The 22,647-nt window shown below is 44.6% G+C and overlaps 1 protein-coding gene across 1 annotated transcript in view; it reads right to left on the bottom strand.

The window, feature by feature from the left end:
* The window catches only part of LOC138265310 (cytochrome P450 2J2-like), a 124,013-nt gene that overhangs the window by 61,198 nt on the left and 40,168 nt on the right, over nt 1-22,647 (bottom strand). The window contains exon 5 of the mRNA XM_069212919.1: nt 9,140-9,313. Coding sequence (XP_069069020.1) covers nt 9,140-9,313 — 174 coding nt within the window. The remainder of the gene's footprint in view (nt 1-9,139; nt 9,314-22,647) is intronic.

Below are 22,647 nucleotides of genomic sequence, written 5' to 3'. Positions count from 1 at the left end.
AGATGGAATTCATATTTCAAGCCAAAGTGAGTTGATGCAACATATACCCTTCCACAGGAATGACCCATGCCCAGAATAGACCACCAATCACTCCCTCCGCACATTTACAACACTGACATGACAGGCCACTTGCCTGCTACCTCAAAGTCCCTGCAAATCCTGTTTAAATGTCACCATTCAAGATAATCTTGTTTCTGGGTTCTAGTGATCTAGTGATCTTGGAAACCCTCTCCCACCCATGCCTAATTAATGTGATGGCCCAGAGGGACCTCAGTTTGAGGGGGGGCATAAAAGATGTGATGGGGCAATACTTTAAAGAAAACAATGCAGGACAGGTGTCTCAGCTGGTGTTTTGGGACACGACCAAAACTATTATTAAAGAAGAATTGATTTCTCATACAGCACTGTTTAAACTTCTCTACAAACAAAAACACGCAGACATTGAAAGGGGAAAACACACCACAAGCAGAATGGTTCAAATTTCACCATAAGGGAACTTCTAAGCTCAGAGGTGAACTAGAACAATTACAGATGTAGCCAAAAAACTCCTATACAACAAACAAGCATATTACGAAAAGGGGGATAAAGATGATATATTATTGGACTATGAGCTATGTTTAACCAGTCCAGAAATCACATTTCAAGTATTACAGAGAATCACGGACACACCACATTTCATAACCTGATCCTTATTCAATTATCATAACCATGATGAAGCAATACCGAATGCTTACATGACTATTCTCCCCCGAACCTAGACCTAAACTCTATAGAAGCAATCTCACTACAGATGAGGGACGTGAGACGATTATCAGCCTCCCACACTTCCCTACTAGTTGAGTCCCTCACCAAAGTGCTTAATCACTTCTTGATTTCCTGCATAATCAATGAAACTATGTTAGAATCACGTATCACACTGCTTGTTAAACTAGACAAAGATCTAATGCTTGCACATTATATCACCTATTGCCTTACTCAGTTGTGATGTCAAATTGTTCAACTCCATATTTGTCCGAAGACTCCATAATACTTGGCCATCATTAATCTCCTTCCAACAATCTGGCTTCATCACAAAAAGCATACGACCAACAACACCTGACTGGTGGTGGCTCTGGTGGAAGTGGCTGAAAGACACAAGCAACCAATGGACCTTCTCTCGCTGGATGCGAAGAAGGCCTTCGACAGAGTCGATTAGCCCTATCTTACAAAGATAATTGATAAAACTCAATTTAGGCCCCAAAATGAGAACCTTCTTCCAGGCAAACTACAAATGCCCCTCACCAGGGATCAAGATCAATGGCAAATATTTCTTGTGGATACCAATCTCAAGAGGTACCAGGTAAGGATGCTATCTTTCTCCCTTGATCTTTGCTGTATCTATGGAACTATTCATAGCTAAAATACTGAACAACCCAGATATCACAGGAGTGGAAGTGGGAGCGTTGGAGCATTAATTGGCTCTAGTCACGGTCTATATTCTCTGTTTCAAAACCCCACCTGGAATATTACCTTTCGACCCTACTGGCAGAACTGCACCACTTTTCAGCAGTCTCTGGCTTCAGAATACATTTTTCTAAATCTCTAGACTTGGGCATAGCAGGGCCCCAAAGGAAACTGCAAGATATACTTCAAATGGCAGGGTTTTCTGTAGTAGGCTTCATATCAGTCCTCTTGCTAAACTATACATAGTTTTGGCTGCTTACTTAGTTTGGGGGTGGGCCTAATGTTGATTCTCACACCTTATTTGATTCTATTTTGAGACGTGTATAGCTTTTGAAAAACAACTTTTTGTCTGCTGTAATGACCTTGATTTTGAATAAACATAAATGTATTAACTTGGAATTCTCTCTTGCATAATTTTTTATTTTTTTTTGGCTTGGACTAAGACTCAAATAGCCTCAATCCTATGCACCAAACCTCTTAAATATTTTAATTAGTGCATCGGCAGGAGTAGGCTCTCCAACTTGAAAAGGTGGGTCTGTTGTGCTTCTGGTGCATCATAAAACACAATAATAACATGGCGAAGAGTTTGAATCTGTATTTGGGCATAACTCACAACAACTGCTAAGCTAACATTTACCACGCATTATTCATGGATTCTGACGTCAGGGAAATTATATTGACAATGTGGTAATCAGTAATGCTCTGCAAAGCTGCAGGGAAAATCTAACCTCTTTTTATGTGCCTTATATACATAAGCACCAATAATTGATAACATATCAGTGTGTTACTGATTCTATGGGTCACCAAAAGTCATTAATTGTACCAGCAAAAGGGTCACTGCTGGGTAGTTTCTGGCGGTGCGTCTCAAAGGATTAGAGATACTGATTGAATTTATTCTTTGGCATACTTTTCGTTGTCAGTCTTAAAAGTTTGGTCCCATTTGGACTACCAAAACTATTATCTAGCTTTGCTTTAACTGGTGTGAATGCTGTTGATAGTACAATCTCTATCATTGGGAATCTGGTGCAGGCATCTGTGAGTACATGTAAGTGCTATCCATCAGAAGTGAACCAAACTCAGCACTCAGTTTTGTAAAAGTTGTTTGCATCCTTCTTCTATGATTGATAATGAATACAGGCTGTTCAGGGGGAGTTAAAGTAGGCCATGGTGGTGTCATGGAGAATGGAGCTTTATGGATTGAAAAAAACTTATTTTCCATGTTGCTCTCGTGCCAAAGTACAGTTGTTTTTAACTCCCTTAATGATTCTGCAAGTGTTGCCAAGTTTGTGATGAGTATTCCGAAGTACAGAGCCATTGTTAAATAAGTGCACACCTCTTCTGCTGGATTGTGTGGGGTGGCATCTCTAATGTGCAACAGTCTCTGGTGGTCTGCCTTGACTATGAACCCTGAAAAAACATATTTGTAGAACGGTACCTCAGTTTTAAGAAACTCACATTTGTTTGTATGGAGCGTTGACCCTATGTCAGCCAGCCTTTGTAGTGTTGCTCTCAGACATTTGTGGTGTTTTGATACGCTGCGGGTAAACCTTGATATCGCTTTTGATATTCAGCTCTTTTACAAGGCCAGTGAGCATTTCTTGGGTTGCATTTTGGAAAACCTCTGTCAATGGGGTGATCCCGAAATTTAGACACTGATACTGCTGCAGGCCTACATGGGTGTAGAAGTTGGTGATGTACTGGCAGCTTTCGTCTTATTTCGACTGGTGGGTCCCAGCATTGTGATTGAGTTTTGAGTCAGCCTCAGTAGGATCGCTGATTAGGTCGCCACTAGTGGGTGTGAGGTGTCTCTCACATCTTATTACTTTGTTTGGGAGTTTCACATTGATGCATGGTGCCTGGTTTATTCAGTTGCTGGCATCTACCATCAGTGAAATCCATGGTTTCTGGCCAAACACTGTCTCAATACCTTAAAGGTCTAGCTTAACAAGTTCGGCTTTGATGAAATGGTATCCTCTTTTGACGATCAGCAGTATGTTTTTCCACTGGACCCATGTGCAGCTTCATGGGTGAGGCCTTTAGGCATCCTAGACCCTTCAACAGTCTGCTTAAGTCCTTCACAATCATGTTGTCTAGGGAGTGGATGGTAGTGGGAGACTTTTATTATGTCTAGATCTTCTGATCATTTGATGTTGTGCAACTAAGCAGAGTATCTGCACAAGTGCTGTTAGTGGTCACAAAAAATTTAATCGGGCTTCAGTTTTGTCTTATAGCAGAAAACTGGGTAATGAACCTATTAGAGATAGAGGTTCTAGTCTTCCATAGCTGAAAATGTGAGTGGTTTTTGGTAATAATTAAAGGCGAAGTCACAGTTGGTTATAATACTCTTACCTCATTATGTTTACTGACTCTTGTATGAGTGAGTGCTGTGGTGACCTGTTCTTGTACTTCTGCTCTGCATGTTCACTTCTTCTACGCTTTGTGCCACCACGAGCGAATTACATCAAGAAAATGTCCTCATCTTTGTCTTCTTTCTCTTGGGCAGTTATGTTTTTCTTGCCTCAATAAGACTGCTCATCATTACTTATGTCACCCAGAATGGTATCATTCAGCAAGGTCATTGCAAAGACTTTCAAGAACTTCCAGAAGATTATTTCTGCCTAACCCCTCTGGCCAGAGACTTGCACTGAGTGTGGGTGTAAGGGGTGCAAAAGTTGGTGGACAAGAGAGCTGGGGTCCCTTTCCCAACTTCCTAAAGTTGGAATGATTTCTATTCAATCTCTTCTCTCTATTGGCAGTCTGCCTTCTGTGGAGGGAGAAGGGACCTGCAGACCATCTGAGCATGATCTTCCCCTCCTCTGAATTGCTGTCTCTGAAACAGGAGGTGCTTCGGCCAGTAGTTCAGAGGTTTGGAGCGCAAGAAATGTATCTATATTCCCTCAAGAAGAATAGTCTCCTTCTGCGTTGTTGCACTGGAAATCTGTTGTGAAAGAGGATTCATTGATATTGAGACATTTGTAGCGTGCACAAATGCCAAATGCATCTTGGCCCTAGTATCCTTTCAATTGTCAAGGGGTCTTATGTATGCCTTCCTGCTAATCCTGTTAGTTCCAAGGGTCTTGCGGAAGATCCTGTAGGATCAGGTAGAGGCGATTTTGGTCACCTGAGGGTGAGAGCATCCACCTTGGTTCCCATTTCTACTGAAGATAGCAGTAGAAGATCACTGCCTTTTGCCACTGCCTCCATACCGCTAAAAGTGCACCTCTTCTTTGGGGATTGTTAGTACATCTGCAATTGAAGTTACGGTTTTCAAAGGCTCAGTTTGTGGAGATGGGTTGTTCAGAGGAGGCAGCGGTGTTTATTCAGTAGTCTCGCTGCCCATCAATGCTGAAAGCATAGTCCAGGCATTGGAGAAGTTTTGAGAAGTGGTGCAATACTGAGAATATGCGTTCTTCTTCATCTGTTAATTCAGTTATCCTTGATTTTTGTAAAGGATGGATTTCTATGTGGTCTTTCAGTGTCCTCCCTAGAAACCCAGGTGCCAGCCATCAGATTTTTTATAGTCCACAGTTAACAGTCATTGGTTCCTTTAGTGATGAGATCGCTGAGGATCTTTTTTCCCAAAAAGGACCAGTAATTCATTCCCCAATTCCTGCTTGGGCTCTGCGAGTACTTCTGATGGCACCTTTTGAGACTTTAAATGTGGCAGATTTAAAGTATTTGTTTACTAAAGTGGCATTGTCATTTGCAGAAAATAGGAGAGTTGGTTCAGAACCATTTTCGAGAGTCTACCCAGACAAAGTAGTGCTACAGCTCTTTTCCCTAGGCTGCTGTTGCCTCGAGAAAAGGTGAACTAAAGAGAAACAAGTCATAAATGTTTTTTCATATGAAACGGTCATTGAATTTGTAAACAAAAAAAATACTGTAAGAATATCGTAAGAAGAGTGATTCTCAGTATAAATGTATAGTATTGTGAAACCCTTCCCTGGGTGAAAGTATTCCTATTAACATATTTACATATTTGTGGGTAGTAGGTCCCACTCGCCCATGTGTATGTGCCACTTCACCACCATATTGGCTCTGCATATTTACATAGGTATAAAAGTGACTCAAAGGTTTACAAGTGTTTAATGACCAATCCATGATTTTATGACTAAAGGCCTGATTTATATCTTGGCGGTATGGATAATCTGTCACAACTTTCATGGATTATCCATACCACCAAGACTGTGGTTAAATGCGGACGGACCTTCAGTTTAATCACAACAGAGCCAACTCTGTCTCTGCAGTGCTTAACCCGTCCAACGGCCCAAAGGAGTAAGGGCCGCCAGATGTTGAACTTTAGTTTTGTCCAACTAATTTAGATGGGCAGAATCCAAGGACAGTCTTCACTGCCAGGAAAACGCTGGTGGTAAGGGGTAGTGAAAACTACAAAATGCTCTCCTTGCCATGGAAGAGGACTCTTCTGGTGAGGGGAGTATTGTTTTTTTTAATTTTCAAAAAGAAAATCCAGCTTCACGATTTTTCTCTTCAAAATAAAAAAGAAAACAGCTTGCCTCTATGGCTTCGTCATGCTAGTTGGAGCCGTCCGTCAAACTGCAAAAAGCATTGACAGGAACTGCAGTTCATGGCAATGCTTTCATAAATGACCGTCGGCTTGGCGGGCGGAGATGAATTCAAGGAGACAGAGTAAATTACTCAGTCGTCCTGACTGCCAAACCTTTTCCTGCCAAATTCGAAATCAGCCCCTAAGATTTTTTTTGTTTTTCATTGTTCTTCTGACTTGGTACAACTGGTGTATTGCCAGGACCCTTGCTCCCAGGAATAGGAATTGCATAGCGCCTCGGTTTATTTGTTGAGAAAAAAAGCCATTAGGAAGGAGGATTCTTTGTTTGTAACATTTGAATCCTCTGGACAGGGTCTTAAATAAATCTTCATGAGAAACACTAGGAACATGGCTTAAGCAAGTCATTATTTTGGTGCATCAAAATCACAGGGGACCAATTTCAGCACTGTTTCGGGAAAGGTATACAAGGGGGATCTCATCTTCCTGCTCAACTTTGAAAGGTGCAACAATGATGGCTACTTGTATAAAGCAATATAGATTCCAGTTAGTTGAAATTTGTTGTCATCCTTTAGGTCCATGGTGTTGGATACAGCTGTAGAGTAAGAATGGAGTGAATAAGTTTCACTCAGTTTTATAATCACTGTGATTATGTATTATTTGCTGGTTTGAAGCAAAGTCCCAGGCTTGTGTATCAGCTCTGTAATGGAGGAGTCCTGGTCTTCCTTGTCACGATCCATGGTTGCCCATCCCACTCATTTCTTTAGGGGTAGAATTTAGGAAGTGAAATGGGTGACTTGTAGGTTAATGGGAAGGGCAGGAAGTCAATACCATCTTGGTGTGGGAACTTATTATTTTAAGAGTGTGTAAACGTCTGTGGGCAGGGCAGCAAATGCTCAGTATGTGAGGAGTGTAACAAGAAAGACCAGAACTCTGAGTAATGAACATTACAGGTAAGTAATAGACCATCAATTTCCCTCTTGCATCCACCTTCACCGATCTTTGTATCAGATTATTTTAGGCAACCTTAAACCTAGTGCTGATATAAACGCAGACACACTCCAAGGCACTCCTGTGAAATAGAAAATCAACGGAGATCAATACAGTGAGGTGTTAGAAGTTCCTGAAGCTGTTGTAACTCAGCACAGCTTGGCTAGAAGCTTTGCCGAGTGCAATCTCCATTCGCAACTGCAGGTGTGTCCCCACATCCTCTGCATCCACACTCCTATGGCCCTGGAACCAGACCCAGCCTACTAAGCTCCACAAAATAGCACCTAGGGCTGGAGGACAGAAAAGAGACAGCAAGGGATGAGTCTTAGTCAGAGTGCACGCGGAGGGGGAACAAGCACCATCAGCCGCTTCTGTAGCGTAATTGCTTTTGTAAGGTTATGACTCCGGCTGAGTATATGCCAGTATCCTGGATTTACATTGAAGATAAAAATAAATCAAGATAGCTCTATTAAAGCTGTGCTGCCACAACTTGTCTCAGTATCAGAAAGCAGAACTTGAGGCTGGCCCAGACTGCTGTAGGGCCGATGGAGGCAAAAGGGGACAAATACCCCTCACATGCTTGGGTGAGTCTGATGCTCTGCCACTAATGGGGCTGGACTAGAGGCCAGGCTCTGAGCTGGAGCTCCAACTAAGCTCACCCACAGCAAAGCACTTTCTTCCCTGCTTGTCTTAGGGGAAATGTACTGTGAGAAAAGCACTAGAATATCCAATCTCTCCTTTTGTGTGTCTACATCTGTAATTTCTGGCGAGCTTCTCGTATGGGTTCAATGATGACCGCACCCAGGAGCTAAAAGTACAATGACAGAGTTGCATGTCAAGAGCAACATTAAGATGGTTCTGAGAGTAGAATTGTAGGTAGTAAAGGGTGGAATGAGTTGGTAAATGAGTGGGTTGATGGATGACTTAGTGGGTGTGGAGGTGAAATGGTAGAGGAGTGCCATACACAGCAGGCAAATGACTCTTGGAAAAACTAGCAGTGGGTAGGTGACTTGTAGTGGTTGATTTGTTGAGCTAATAAATGATTATTTGAATTAATGTGAGGGAAAATGAATGCATAAGTGAGTGGATTAGTGTGTGACTGAAAAAGGGGGTTAGATGAGTGGACAGTTCTTTGACTGAAATAGAGGGAGTAAGACTGAGTAAAGACGTGCATGTGGAAATTGAGTGAATTGGTTAGCAATATAATGGATAAGGGCAGTAATATGTTAGGGGATTGTTGTGAGATTAAGTATTTGAGTAAGTTATTGTGAGAGTAAAATTGTAGGGTTGTCTGTAGGCAAGCGACTGCATGTCTGCAATTGATTTAGTGGCAAATGAATGAATTAATATCTGCATTCTCTGGTGTGCGACTGACTGGAGAAGTGGCCATTGGGGGCCTAATTTTAGAAGTCATTGTTGTTGTAACAATAGATGTTGGTGAAGTTCATTGAAAGTCATTGGTAATGTCATGTGTGGTGGCATAGGTGCTGTCAATAACTGCAATTCTGCCCATAGAGTCATTGTCACTGCATTGCCAGGGGATATAAGGTTGCAATAGTACCCTTGGGTGCTGAACTTCTCAGTAGGGTATGCTCGGGACATTGACTGTGACTATTCCCTGCAAGCAGCCTACTTAGATCAATGCCTGCGGTCATACATTTTACCATACCATGTTATTTGGATGGTAAGCACAGGGATTGTCATTCCACAGAACTAAGAAGCAGTGAGTTTGAATTTCATTAAGGATTTTGTGTGTTGTGAGGCTCTCTTAAAGATGTACAGGTAACAGATACGTTGTTTCTCTCAAGTGAGTGTGAAACTGAATGAAGACTTCATTAATCTGTACCATCACTTGTGCTTCCACCTTACTATAATCTCAAATATTAAAGGGGCCAAACAGTGTAGAGAAAAGTCAACAGTTCTCTTTACCAAGGTCCTGCATCTCTAACAAGCACCATCAATAAGCATTCCATAATGCTCCTTTGTTTGATGATGTCTGCTTGGGTTTTTCGACTTACTGTGACATCATTCATCACATGGCCCTTTTAGCTAAAATAGGCCAGCAAGATTACCAAATATTTAAACAACTCTTAAGATACCCCTATTTTTCTACAGGTATAGCATGCTCAAACCCAGATTTACAACTGAATAATGTGGCATGGGATACCCCAATACTGAGCCTACCTGTTCCATCTGCCTCAGATAGAAGTCAATGAAGTCTTGCGGTTCATCTGACAGGTTCTCCTGGTGAGTCCTAATCTCCTGCTTTACATATGAACGCGCCTTTTCCCACTCTACGAACACTTCATATTGAGGAAGGGGTAGCCTGCTCATTATGGAGGGGAAAGCATCATAAACCTGTGGAGAGAAGTAAAGATGGAGAGGTTAGTGGGGAAAACAGATAGCTGGTCTTTGAAAGTAGTACATTCATTCATGGTCAGAAGACCCAATCACCCTTCTACATTCTCCAGTATAAGCAGTGCCCCACATTCATGTGTGCAAACTGAACCAGCGCATAAAGGCCCCCCAAGCCAAGAGATTTCTGAATGCACCAGTGTAAATATTGTCAGGGCTACTAGAAGTGCTACAACCCCTGAGGAATAATTCCACAATTAAAAAAATAGAATCAATTCATGAATTTGAAAAACAGCAAGTAATTTTTCACAATTGACTCACTGCCTTTATAAGCATTCCATTAACATCTCTCCTCGACAGACAAGTTGACATTTTTTCATACTTGTGCAGGAGAATGACAGGACAGATTTACTCTGAGAGGCAAATGTCCAGGACTGTCGAGGTTCTTGGAGACATTTTGTAGTTGGGCTACAATAAGAAATTGGGTTACTGGTTGAGGGGGTTGAAACCCTACTCAAACAGCAATCGATCCTTGTCGGGTGAAGATCACAAGCAAACACTAAATTAACCTGTGCTTAATCCACTGGTAGCTTGGCCCAGGGCAGTACGGCTTTACTTAGAGGCAATGTGTGAATTACTTATGCAGCAGTTCGAAACAGAAATAAAGTGAAACGCAACACAAGAAAAATCCCATACAAATTTACTAATAATTAACATATAATTTAAGACTAAAATGACAAAAAATCCAAATAGTATGGCCAGAGATATGCAGTTGTAAAGATTTAAGTGAAATAGTGACAAAAAGCACAACACACCAACTGTGGTTATCTAGTTGCGCTAGACCAGGACAAAGTCACAAGTTCGGGCTCAGTACAGGCCCACTTCCAAAGATCCAGGACTGAGGGACACCACTTGGGAGGGCAGGACTCACAGTCCAGGAGTTGGATTATAGATTGTTAGAGCCTGTTCTGTCCCGGAGGCTCTAATCCAGAGGCTAGTCAACTAGCCCTTGGAGTCAGTCTGGTGGCCCAGGATCGAAGAAGCAGGTCCAGTCCTTCTCACTTAGGCAGGAGGACAGCAGGGCAGCACAGCAGGGCAGCAGTGTGGCAGCCCTCCTTGCAGCAAAGCAGCACAGCAGTCCTTCTTCCTAATCTTCCTTAGATCCAGATGTGTACTGAAGAGTTGGGTCTGAGGGTCCAATATTTATAGCCGTCACCCACTTTGAAGTAGGAGAAAGTTCTGTAAGTTTCCATTCCATTGAGGTGGCAGGTACCCCCTTCCTTCCTGCCCTGGTCCCAGCTGGTCTGGGGACACAAAAGACTGATGACAAACCCTTTGTGAGTGTGTTCAGGCACAGCCTTTGTGATGTGCAAATGTGATAGGTTACTGCTTTTCCTCCTCGTTACGTCAGAGTGGTCCAATACACAGAGACCAACTGTCAGCTACACTTAGCCATGTGATCCAGGAAAAGGCTGCAGGCCCCAAATGGTTGGACTGGGAAATGCCAACAGTCTGAAAGAGGCATTTTCAGAAATGTGACTTAAATTCCGACTTTACCTTTAAAGAGGGATTCTAATTACAGTTCTTTAGATACCAAGTAAGCTTGACCGGTTCGCCTGCTCCCAATCAAAATTTACCACTTATTCAATAACGGGAACCCAGTGTTCACCTATGGGAGAGGTAGTCCTTGCAGTAGTAATAAAATGAATTTAAGATGTTTCTGCTGCCAGGACACATAAAACATAAAAGTACCTGCCCAAGTTTTTGATTACACTACACCCTGCCCTATGGGCCCTTTAGTGTCTACCCTATGGGTGACTAATATGTATTAAAAAGAAAGGTTTATACCTGGCAAAAGGCTTATTTTGCAAGGTCGAAATGAATGTTTAAAACTGCACGCACAGGCTGCAATGGCAGACCCGATACATGATTTACAGGGCTACGTAAGTGAATGGCACAATCAGTGTTCGTACATTCACCCGGTAGTAATGGTATCAGTGGGTGCACATCCTTCATGTATCGAATAGAAGATGACGAAACAAGTACAAGAACTAGACAGACAATAGTCAAATAATGTGGTGCTGGACGATAATTTATGCTCTACTACCCATAGGTATATTAGTGCACCACACAGGTGACACTATACATATAGTAATTCTAGAGATAACGCAGCAATCCTAAACAGTCCACATTTTTTCAATCAAGGTGAGTCGGTGGAAGTGATATCATTTTATTGATGTTAAAAATATTGATTTAGCAAGTAATAAATGAAGATAAATCCACAGCCAACACGTGTTTCATCACAAAAGTGACTTTTTCAAGGCCAATATAAGACTGAATATATCCAAATGCAGAGCAGTCAATTTGGAGTCAATATGCGATTCTGTCAACTGTAGCACTTACCATGGCAGGTAACGCCAATACTGTATAAGCTTCATCATGTCTCACCCTAGTTAGGGGCAGAAGAGAAAGAGTGCTGCCCATGTGTATTGACGCTGAATGCCCTAGCAGTCTTGAATTCCTAAGTGTACAATCACTGGCGACAAATCATATACACACGTGTTTCCAAATTAATGTCTGATCATATCTTTAGATGACAAGTGACCATGATAATTCATGTGTCCTGCAGAAGGAATTGATCGTCATGTTTGGCTCCTCCCCCCCCCCCAATTGCAGCGGGTGGCCCCTTGGCCTTGCCCGGGCTGCAAGTGCCATGTCCACCCGCTGCTAACCCTTTGTTGGCTTTTGACTGATGCCCCTGTGTCCTTGCCATGAGGCATCCCAACAACACTACTTGAGCAGCTCTCCTTCTTTAGAGTATTGTGCTCTCCATCCATCCGGTTGCGTTTTTCTCTGTCTCGTTCCCAGACCCAACAACCTGCAGCTGCAACTCTCGCTCTTATGGTGTGGGTGAGTGAGGCAATGCTGGAGAGGTCGCTCTATCCAGGGCCTGCCCTGTGCTCCCCGTTTTAATCTCTGAGTCGCCTGCTTAGCCTTGGTATGATTGGCAGTTTTAAAGGATGATGGCCAATCCACGCCCTCTATTTTTTGCGGGTTTGGGCCTCCTGTGGCCCATTGGTCCCTTGCCCTCAGAGGTGTTAGCCATGGGCCTGTAACAGGTCTGCTATGGCGACCCACCCACCAACTTTAGAGGCCTGAAATGAGAAAACGTATTGGTCTGGAAAGTACTTACAGCCTGTCAGAATTTTTGTTTATATGACTGATGGAAAACAAAACATTAGAAGGGAGGGGGGAATGGCGATAGGAGCGAATAGTGAATGGGAGAGAATAGAAAATATTAGTAGTATTCAGAGTGTCAAGTATGATATTAACTTTAAGCTTTGCCCCTCCATGCACTTCACAGAGCTACGATCCTAGACATTTCAACCATAAATACATGCGTCACAGTAGAAGGTCTAGCTTTGGTCTATTTGAAATTTCAGACAATATTGCAAAGTGGATATTTTTATGTGATGTATTTTTCTTTCCATTCCTCTAAACAGAAGATGCATAATGTCCTGGAAGACAGACGATGCAAATTGAGGACGGATTTATATCCATTCAAAATGGATTTCCCCATCAAAGCTCAAAAGGCCATAAAGAAATTGGAGGCTTCGCATAACTCAGCCCGGTGGAAGGCAACCACAAGCCCCTTTGAAAAATATAATTATTATTTCCTGAAAGGGTAGCACTGGATGACAGTCAACATAAATACCAGAAATAAGGGTGCATAAGTTTAGAAAAAATTGAATCCCCCCATTCTAATTCCCTTCAACTATAATCACAGGTCTGTACTGAGCTGATTTACTTGGCTCAATGGCCTCCTGACTGTACATGTTTACAAACTTGGCAAGCTGTTCGATAGCATATTGAGGCAAATTTGAAACCTGGTGCTTTGCCTGTTTGTCCCTCTCATTATCTAAACATATAGTGCAGGTAATGCTTGTGTTTTGGCAAGCCTTTTTGGCAAGCGTTTATGGAAGACCACCTTGGCCTATTCCACCCTCATCTGCAATTCCCACCAGTTCAACAGATATGCCTTGACGTGGTAGATAGGTCTGACAAATTCTTTATTCTTAGGGATTCGCAAAATTACTCCTGTGTGACATTCATCATACCAATGTCACTGGTGATGTTTTGTATACAGGAAAAATGTTATTTGCAAGCAGGATTCAGTGTTCAGAATATCTAGCTGGTCTGGTAGGATTCCCAGTTCATTGGTGTGGAAGAACTATAAATACCAGCATGCTGTGCGAATCATGTGATGGTTGGAACCACTTTGAAGAAGACGGAAGTCGAAACGCGGGACCTGAATCTGCCTCTTTCATGAGCAGAATAAAAGTTTTAATGGTTTCAGTTTCCGGGAGTGCAGCGTTTTGCTTTTTGGTGATATATTAGGGCTTGGTCCTTTGCCCTCACGCTGCACCGGCAGTTAGGCACACCACTGCTTAGGACCGTCTGCTTGGATTATATATATATATATATATATATATATATATATATATATATATAAATACAATTATAAATAAATTAAAATAATATAAATGTAATCTCTCGCAAGCTTTACTTTGTCTACCCATCACCATATGTCATGTCTCTATCAATCTATCTTCCATCCCCACTCTGACTCATCCCAAACCCATTCTACTACTTTCATCTCCAAAATAACCCTGCCTAAGCTCTTCCCTCCTCTTCCACATCTAGCTCACCCAAACCTCACTTTACTACCATGATCTCCCAAACAATCCTACTAAATTATCCCTCATTTATCTCACCTTTGACTCGTCCAAAAGCCCTCCTGCTACTATGATCTCCCTAACACTTTCCACAGACTCTTCTCTCCTCCAGCTCTCCTTTACTCATCCCAAGCCTCATCCTATTACTATAAACTCCCAATTAACACTTCTGGATTCTTCCCTCCTCTATCCCTCCATTTCTCTAATCAATCCAACTAACAAACTCACATATCCTCTGCTCAAATGAACTCATAATAATACTAAAACTGAACTCATATTTCCCTATACTAATCCACCACTAATTCCTCTTGGGTTCCAGAGTAGCGTGCTACTTGCCGAAAAGCGCTTCGACACCTCGTCAGGGGTAGTAAGCGCTATATAAATACTATTACAATACAATACAATACAAACTAGGGCCCTGAAAGGGATCATCCTTAACACTAGAATCTGTCTGCAGAGTGTGGAGGATGGTTGAGCCTTAAAGAATCTGCAGCTATATATTGTCTCTGTCCGATAAGGCGTTACCAAAGGTAAGTAACTAGTTCATCTGATAGAGATTTCTAGCCACCGATTCCTTACCATTGAATAGATACCCAAGCAATACTGTCCCCGTTGGCGGGCTGTGGACAAGTAGCTAAACTAGGAAGAAATGCCCATCCCTACGGGCCTGGCTGTCCAGGCAGTAGTGTTTGGTGAACCTGTACAGTGATGCCCACATTGCTGCCTGGCAGATGTCAGGACTGGGACACCATGCGCTAACACAGTGGTTGCCGCTTTAGCTATGGCGGAATAAGGCTGCAAGTCCTCAGGGGATTGCTGACTGGCAGTGGGGCCCGAAGGCGCTTCAGCGGAGTCGTCCCGCTTAAATTTGTGGCGCAGTGTCTCATAAAATACTTTTACCTGAGTGAGGGTCACTCAGGTTCCCGGAAAAGCGGGGAGGCATGATCGACGATGTTACGTCATCCCATCAGCCGACAGATGAGAAGAAGTTGAAGCTTGCTTACACTTCTTGTGCTTCTTATGCCCCTTTCCCGAATGTCCTTATGACATGGGAGGGGGAAGAAGATGACTTGAGGCTCCTGGAGTGGTCCTGCGACCTTCCCCTCGATTGGGACTGAGACCTCTGAGGAGTCGCACGATGCGTCATTGTCTACCAAGCCACTAGCAGCTCCAGGTACCGCTACCTCAAAGCTTTCGGTGCCATGACTCAGCAGTCGGAGTACAACTTGGAGTTGTGATCGCGCTTGACACATCACAGACAAAACAAGTATGAGTCCATAACCGACATGGCGCGGTGACAGTCGCCAACCTGTTTAAGCCCTGTCTTTCTCAAGGACATCCTTGACACACAGGAGGAATGTATCCTCAAAAACCGGTATCGACAAAATTATAAAAAAGGCCTGTAAAGAACAATAGGTGGTAGCTCTTCTCTGGATTGGTGCTAACTAGTGCTGAAAAAAAGAACTGATGTCAGCATGCCGACGCAGCGTCTGTATAGGTGACTGTGATGTCACTTCTAGCGTGGATGATGCCATTGACGCCACCTACCGGCATGCAGGGGTACTGCTCATGAAAAATCTACCAGATCCGGTCTGACGCCTGGGAAATTCAAAGGTAACAAATCTGCGGCTAGAACGCTCTATCATTTTTTAACCTACTGATATGTATGCTGACAATCAGTATTTTATTTTGGGCTGTGTAATACCATAGCACAAACAAAAACAGAGTTCTAAACACTGTTGTTGTTTGCTCTATGTAAAACTGCCAAGAATTAATTGTTGAGGCCTGTCACATGCTCTAATCTCCCCCTCGAGAATTAACCTTTTATGTCAGAAGTAATTCTTGGATGGGGGGATTGGTACGTGAATGACATTCATCAACATTTTATTTTGAACAGGTTTACAAAACGATGAGTCGGATTTCTGCATGCAGGAATCGCGATCTGAAGACTAGCCTTGAAATTTTGGATGAAGAAGTTCTCCTTGGTCTAGGTTGGCAAAGATGAATGAGGGTGGGGGTCTGGTGACAGGCAGATGTCTATGTATGCTGCTGTCATGCTTTTTGTAAATCTATTTCGATGCCTAATTATGTCATGTAGAAAGAGACTGTTAGTGTACTGTGAGGCTGTAGTCATTGTTAGATTTTTATAATGTGGTACAACGACCAGGAGGGGCTTGTGGGTTGTGGAAGGGGGGGGGAGGCGTGCGAGGGAGGGGTGGAGTGGGGGGTAATAAACTTTGAAATAAATGAAATTAGAAAAAAAAACACTCACCTTTTCCACACCGTTCCGTGCTCCTCTTCTCTGCTCGCTGGCTGCACGCAGGCACAGGCTCCCAGCCTGCACTGCAGCCAATCCTGACTCTGCTCAAAGCAGCGTCTTCTTGTCGCTCCCAGGCAGACTGGGAGCCTGTGCAGGCTCTCTGCAGCCTGGCTACTGTGTGGCTGGCCTGCACAGAGCACACCTCGGATGTATGTTTGGCCGGCCCGAGACTCCCGACCAAACATACATGCGCTCTGAGGGGGAGTGCTGAGCACTTTCCCTCAGTGCACGTCACACCCTGTGGCCCCACCCCTTTAAAAGAAAAGGATAATAAACAAAGTTAATTATCCTTTTCTTTTAAAGGATTTGCAGCTGCCGCTGCTGGCGGGGGTGCAACGCTCCTCTGCCCTTAAGGAGGATCCGCCCCTGACTACGACATCATCAGAAGCTCGAGCAGACTGTGATGAAAACCATATTGAAAAGTCTCACAGGGGTATGGCTGGGCTAAAAGGAGGCTAAACCAATGGTACAATGTATGTCAAACAAGTGCTATTAACAAAATATGGTTTACAGACGTTGCATCATTGATGGTATTACAGAGCTAGATTTTCTATAAATTCCAACTTTGGCTGTTTTTGTTAACCAGAAATTTTTTAAAGGTTTTCAGAGCATGTTAGACAGGGGATTCCATGTGGGTAGTAATCACTACAAGTTTCATTTGTAATCAGACAAATACGTACTTAGGAAATCAAAAAATGACACCGTTAACTATAACTGGTGAATTTCAGTGTTTTTTAGATCAAAATGTTATATTTAAATTGACATATTTACCTACCTGTAATGTCACTTTAACCATTGTGTTTGCAGTGGATTGATAGACAGCTCGATAGAGAGATAGGAAGACAGATAGTAGTTACTAGTGGGATGTCATGCTGTGTTACTACAGCTCCCAAGCTATCAGAGACATTTCAGGATGCATCCCACTGATTATCAAATGACAAGGAATTACTATCCCTGGCTTATCGCTGTCATTACCATCCACACAAATGCACCCCCACTTCCATGAAAAGCCAATGGGCCATGTACTCTGGCAGCACAGCTAAACATGAGACATGCAGTGTGTATACCCAGTGGTAACCCACACTTTTACCATAGCAGATGTGAGCAGCATAATTCCTTTGGGGGTTTCTCTACTGACTGCATAGGCTACCTACTGCAGGCAGAATTTTAACTAATACTTTAACATATACTTAATGTGGGCCTGCCCCTTCTTCACAACTGTATAGTTTGTCAATTTTAGTTCCCTGCTCCTGATTTGATGGTATTTCACTTTTTTCTTGTGTTTACTCTGCACATTGGAGCACTTAGATTTCACCCTGAATTTGATAACGTTTTTATTAGGATTTGGAATCCACCAAATAAAGAGTGATTACATCTGCAAAGCAACTTTACATTACAACCAACTATTTGACCGATCATATTCAAAAGTCATAGTATGCCCTCCAGCTACAACATATCTTACCCAGTTTCTGCAGGCAGCCTAGTGCATTATAGATAGGTTTTTCCAGTTGAGTGTACCAATCCACTCCTGCCCTCCTTTCCGCCAAGGATGGGGTAGTTGGAGAGTTCCATCACCGGGCAAAGTCTCACTTAGTGGCCAATGTGGTGACCCCCAAACGCATTCAGTCTGGATGGGAATCGCCAATCTCGTTTTCCATGCCCACCAAGGCCACCATGGGGTTAGTTCAAGGTATCACACCAGGACTTCTAATAGCTCATTTTGTAGTCATTGCCAGTATGAGGAAATGATCACCCACTGAGTTGGGCATCACAGCGACTGATCTGCGCTAGGGGTTCAATCACAAGGGCGACTAGTGTATGGGACAGTCCTGACGTGTGACCCTGAAAATAGGGAAGCTGTCTGATCCATTGACCTGGACCTGTACGACGGACTGATGATAAAGGGCACTGATAAGGCATCTCATGTACTTCCTTAGTCCAGCACATTGGAGGACAGCTTTGAGCAAAGATCAGTCCACTGTGTTGAATGCCTTTTTGAAATCTATAAGACGTAGTTCAGCTGGGTGATGAGAGCCATCTAGTTTAGAGAGTGCCACCTGAACCCTTCTAATACAGTGTCGCATAATCTGCCCAGGCATAAAGCCACACTGATCTCGATGAATTAGATATGACAGAGCGGGTAGCAGCTTACAAGCCAGGATCTTTTCGAAGAGCTTGATTTCCGTGTTGATTAGGGAAATGGGTCTGTACGATGAGCGTTTCTTGGAGTAGTGTGGAACCTCCTATAGTACTTGATAGGAAAGCCGAAAAGAACAGGAGCCTTACCGGAGCACCTGTCAGATAGGGCAGATACGACCTCGTCTTCAGTTAGGGCTGGTCCAAATCATGGGCTGAGGAGAGAGGGATCCTAGGTAACAGGATGTCATGCAGTAGTGGGTGTTCTGCCTCTCAAGGGGGTTGAAGTCTATGATATAGGGGACTTGATAAAAGGCTGTGAAAGTCTGCACGATATTGGGGGTTTGTGATAAGCAATAGCCATCCAAGCCTGTCAGTAGTGTGAATCTTGAGCTTGTGTCATGGGTGGCGAGCCAATAGAGTAGTTTCTCCAATTTGCCTTTGGGTTCATCGATGTTATGCATTCTTGCTCGCCAGCACTGACAGGCGTCATTGAGGGCAATTTTCCAGATGTGCCTATGGAACTGGTCAGCTGTGCCAATTGCCACATTAAGGGGGGCATGGTGAGATATCCACCTAGGGAGTATAGCTATCCAGTCCACTTGGCATACATCCATAGCCGGTAGTAGACAAAGGTTGATTTGAGATTCTGTTCTGTTTGCAGCAGAGGTGTGAGAGTATGCCCTCTCTCTGGGGTGCCAGACTCTCCACACGTTGCAGAGTACCAACACGCTCATTGAAGCCAAAAGTTGGTGTGCACTGGCAATGCGCCCTTGCATGGGAGGACCGGTTGCATCTAGGTTTGATTTAGCACTTCGTTACTCACCACCGAGGATGGTGACCTCCCTCCCCCCCCACCGTTTGCACATTTGCAAGCGAGGGAGGTGGTCAGCGAAGACAACGTCGCTGCAGTTGTTTGGTTGGGCAAGTGGACCAAGAGGAAGTTGCAGTGTTTACCTCAGAGGAAGCACCCTACCACCACGTAGCGCCCATGGGAATCTATGTGTGAGTTGGTAAATGCAATGGAGAACCCTCTAGGCAGCAGAATGGCCACCCCTCGGGAGTCATGGGGGAACCCACATGAAACACACTGTCATACCCATAACGTTGGAGAAAGGAACATTGGGTTCCTAGAAAGTGGGTTTCTTGGAGCATGAGAACAGTGGTCTGGAATTGTTTGGTAAATTGCAGGACAGCAGTATGTTTAATGCAGTCCAGGAGGGCATTCACATTCCAGGACATCAATTTAAGTGATGGCTTTGCTGGTGTTGGTGGTAATGTATGACAGTGGCAAGGCAGAACTTGGTCCGGAGAGAGGGCAGATTCGTTTTGGAAAGGAGGGGGGTGCTTGGTAGGTCATGTGTGAGTTGCAGTTCATATATTGGACAATCCTTCAGTGGATACAATGAAAACGAAACAAACATATATCCAATACAGCAAACCATTCTCTTCAGTCCCCCCAATTCTAACCTCCCAATACTTCCACCCACGAAGCATCTGTCGCCCTAACTGGAACTCAACGGAGGTAGAGAAAATGATGATGGAAATAAAAAACAGAAAGGGACGCATATTGTGAGTGCAGGAAGCTGAATAGACCTCCCCCAATTAGAACACAGTACCGGATTAAGTCAGGTTAGTTTTGACATACAGTTACCAAGAGGGATGATAAGTCTCCAGTGGGCACAACAGTCAGCCCTTCCGTTCCGGAGACAGCAGTGACAGAGCTAGACAGGACTGCGCAGTGGGGAATCTCCCTTGGGGGTACACAGTCCTGCTCAGTCGCTTGTTGTTCACTGCAAGCTTAGGTTAACGGGGCGCTGAGTCCGAGCTTGAAGAACCTCTCTGGTCAGTATCGCAGGTACGGTTGTTGGAGTGGGTCCATCTCTTCTTCTGAGGTTTGGTAAAGCGATTTGCAGCACCTTGGCACAATCCACCACTGGGGCTGGCCCAGTTCCGGGTGTGTGTGGGTCTCTTCTCTCCTCAATCCATTTCCAGTTCTGCTCAGGGGTCTCAAAAAAGTATGATTTAGTTTTAAAAAGTTTTGAAGAGGAGCATATATTGGAGATTAAGTGCCCTGAGTTTTTGCTTAACCTCTCTGAAGGAACAACAGCTATGTTGGACTGCACTGGTGTGGTCAGGGAAGAGCATGAGATGCATTCTGGAAGCAGAGTTCGGGTTGTCCTCAGGCTGCTTTGAGGATTGCATCTCTGTTCCTAAAGTTAAGGATCCTAGCAATCAAGGAACGTGCCCGGGCCCCGGGTGGTGGGCGCTGTGCTAAGTACCTGTGGGCCCATTCCAGTACGATTCATGATGATAGACCCATGAGCGACACCAGTCTTCTAGGAATTTTTCAGTGTCAGATGTATCGGAGCCCTCCGGGAATCCCACTATCTGAAGAATATTGTGGCGGGAGCGATTCTCAGCATCCTCTTCCCGCTCCTCCAGGGCAGCAGCTGCAGTTATTAATCTGGCTACCTGCTGTTTCAGGATGAAAACATCATCCTCCATTGAAACTCAGTGCTTGGACTCATTAACTCGGGTGACAACATCTTGGAGATCTTAGCAGAGAAGAGCCACATCCATCTGGCCTTCATCCACCCTGTTTTCCGGTACAGCTTTTGAGTCTTGTACGGCCTTGAGAATGGCAGGTAAGTCGGGTTGGGTATGTTCTGAGAAGACTGCTACGCCAGAGGACCCACCCCCTGGAGCCACAGATCCTGCATCGTAGTAAAGTGGTCATCTTGGTCTGTGCCAGTGTGGGCGGTGGGACCCTATGCCCATAGTGAGTGGTAGCGGGTCAAGTTCAAAAGTCAGAGGTGCAGAGAAAACATTCACCTGGCCGGCTTAGTGTTTGGTAGCACAGGCAGCCAGGGCTTGGTAGGTGGTGATCCCACTGGGAGTTGCTGCATGCAGGGTGGGTTGGATAGATTAAGATGTCTCTTACTGGCTCGCTTGCCCCGCAGCAGTATGAGTAGCCAGGTTGCCCCCAGGAGTAGAGTGGGTTTGGGCCAGTCCAGTCGTCCGAGATGTCAGGTCAAGCAAGGCAAGATCCCGTGCTAGGAATATGGTTCCACAATAATGTGTAGGTTCTGGGGGTGAGGCATACCATCCCTGGGGGCCCCCCTTCAAAACAGACTGAGATGGGGGCCTAGGTAGAGGGCAAGGTCACTGAGTCCCAGTCTCTGTAGGTCTGTAGAAGTCACTGGCATAGTGGGGCCCCAGAGGTACAGGTAGGATTCGGCAGCTGTCTTGGGAGTGATGGTAACGGGCAGCAGGAAAAGCACACCACCCAGCTAGTCTCTGGGGGGGCAGCAAATGGAACTCTCCACAGATCGGGGGCTCCGATGGCAGCCCCACAGCAACAGCAGACAGTCCCCAGTCCCAGGGTGAGGAGGCCTTCCCCAGTCCCCGTTTAGAGCTCCATCAGGAAATTCACTCCCCCACAAAGGTGCATTGATACCAAAAAACTCCCTTGGGGGCCGGCCCAGATGTCCAAAGGCACTACATGTGGTCATGTGTTCAGGGAAGCACAAGACGTCCCGGCTGCACCCCCGTAGGCCACAGCTACAACTCAGTACGCCCTAGAGCCAGCACATGGCAAGCGCCCCGACAGGCCTCTGCCAAGGCAGTTCCGTCCTAGGGTTTCACAGGCCACACCTCCCCCTTCAGCCCCCAGCTCACTAGTGCATTGGTAGCATCTCCTTCGGCCGTGGGGGAGTCATGGGCAGTATGGCACTCTTGCACTCCGGTGGGCCCGGCTCTCCAGCACTGGTCGCATGCTCATTGGGGGCACGGGGAGAAGCATCGGGTCTTTGGCTGTGTTGTAAGATCGGTTAGGATCTTGGCGGATGGTGAAGGATGTCGGAAGCAGCCTCAATCTGCAACCGCCATCTTGGCTGCCTTGGCCATACCCCTTCACCCTGAATTTCATTGTTCACTGTGTGTTTCCCCAGCCCATATCGGAGAGCAATTATTCCTCTTTTATTTTATACCATTTGTGATTTAGCCCTCCGAGGACTAGTTGTTTCGTCTCCTTATTCTATCTTCAGCGCAGAGCCTAATTTTGAAAAATACAATTGCAAGTAACCAAACACTTTTTTAATGCTGCCACCCACTTCTACCACTGATGCTGCCACCTTACACAA

Source organism: Pleurodeles waltl, chromosome 11 (genome assembly GCF_031143425.1).
Source record: "Pleurodeles waltl isolate 20211129_DDA chromosome 11, aPleWal1.hap1.20221129, whole genome shotgun sequence".
Classification (NCBI taxonomy): domain Eukaryota; kingdom Metazoa; phylum Chordata; class Amphibia; order Caudata; family Salamandridae; genus Pleurodeles; species Pleurodeles waltl.
The sequence above is the reverse complement of the archived record's forward strand: the minus strand, read 5'-3'. Positions and strand labels throughout refer to the sequence as shown.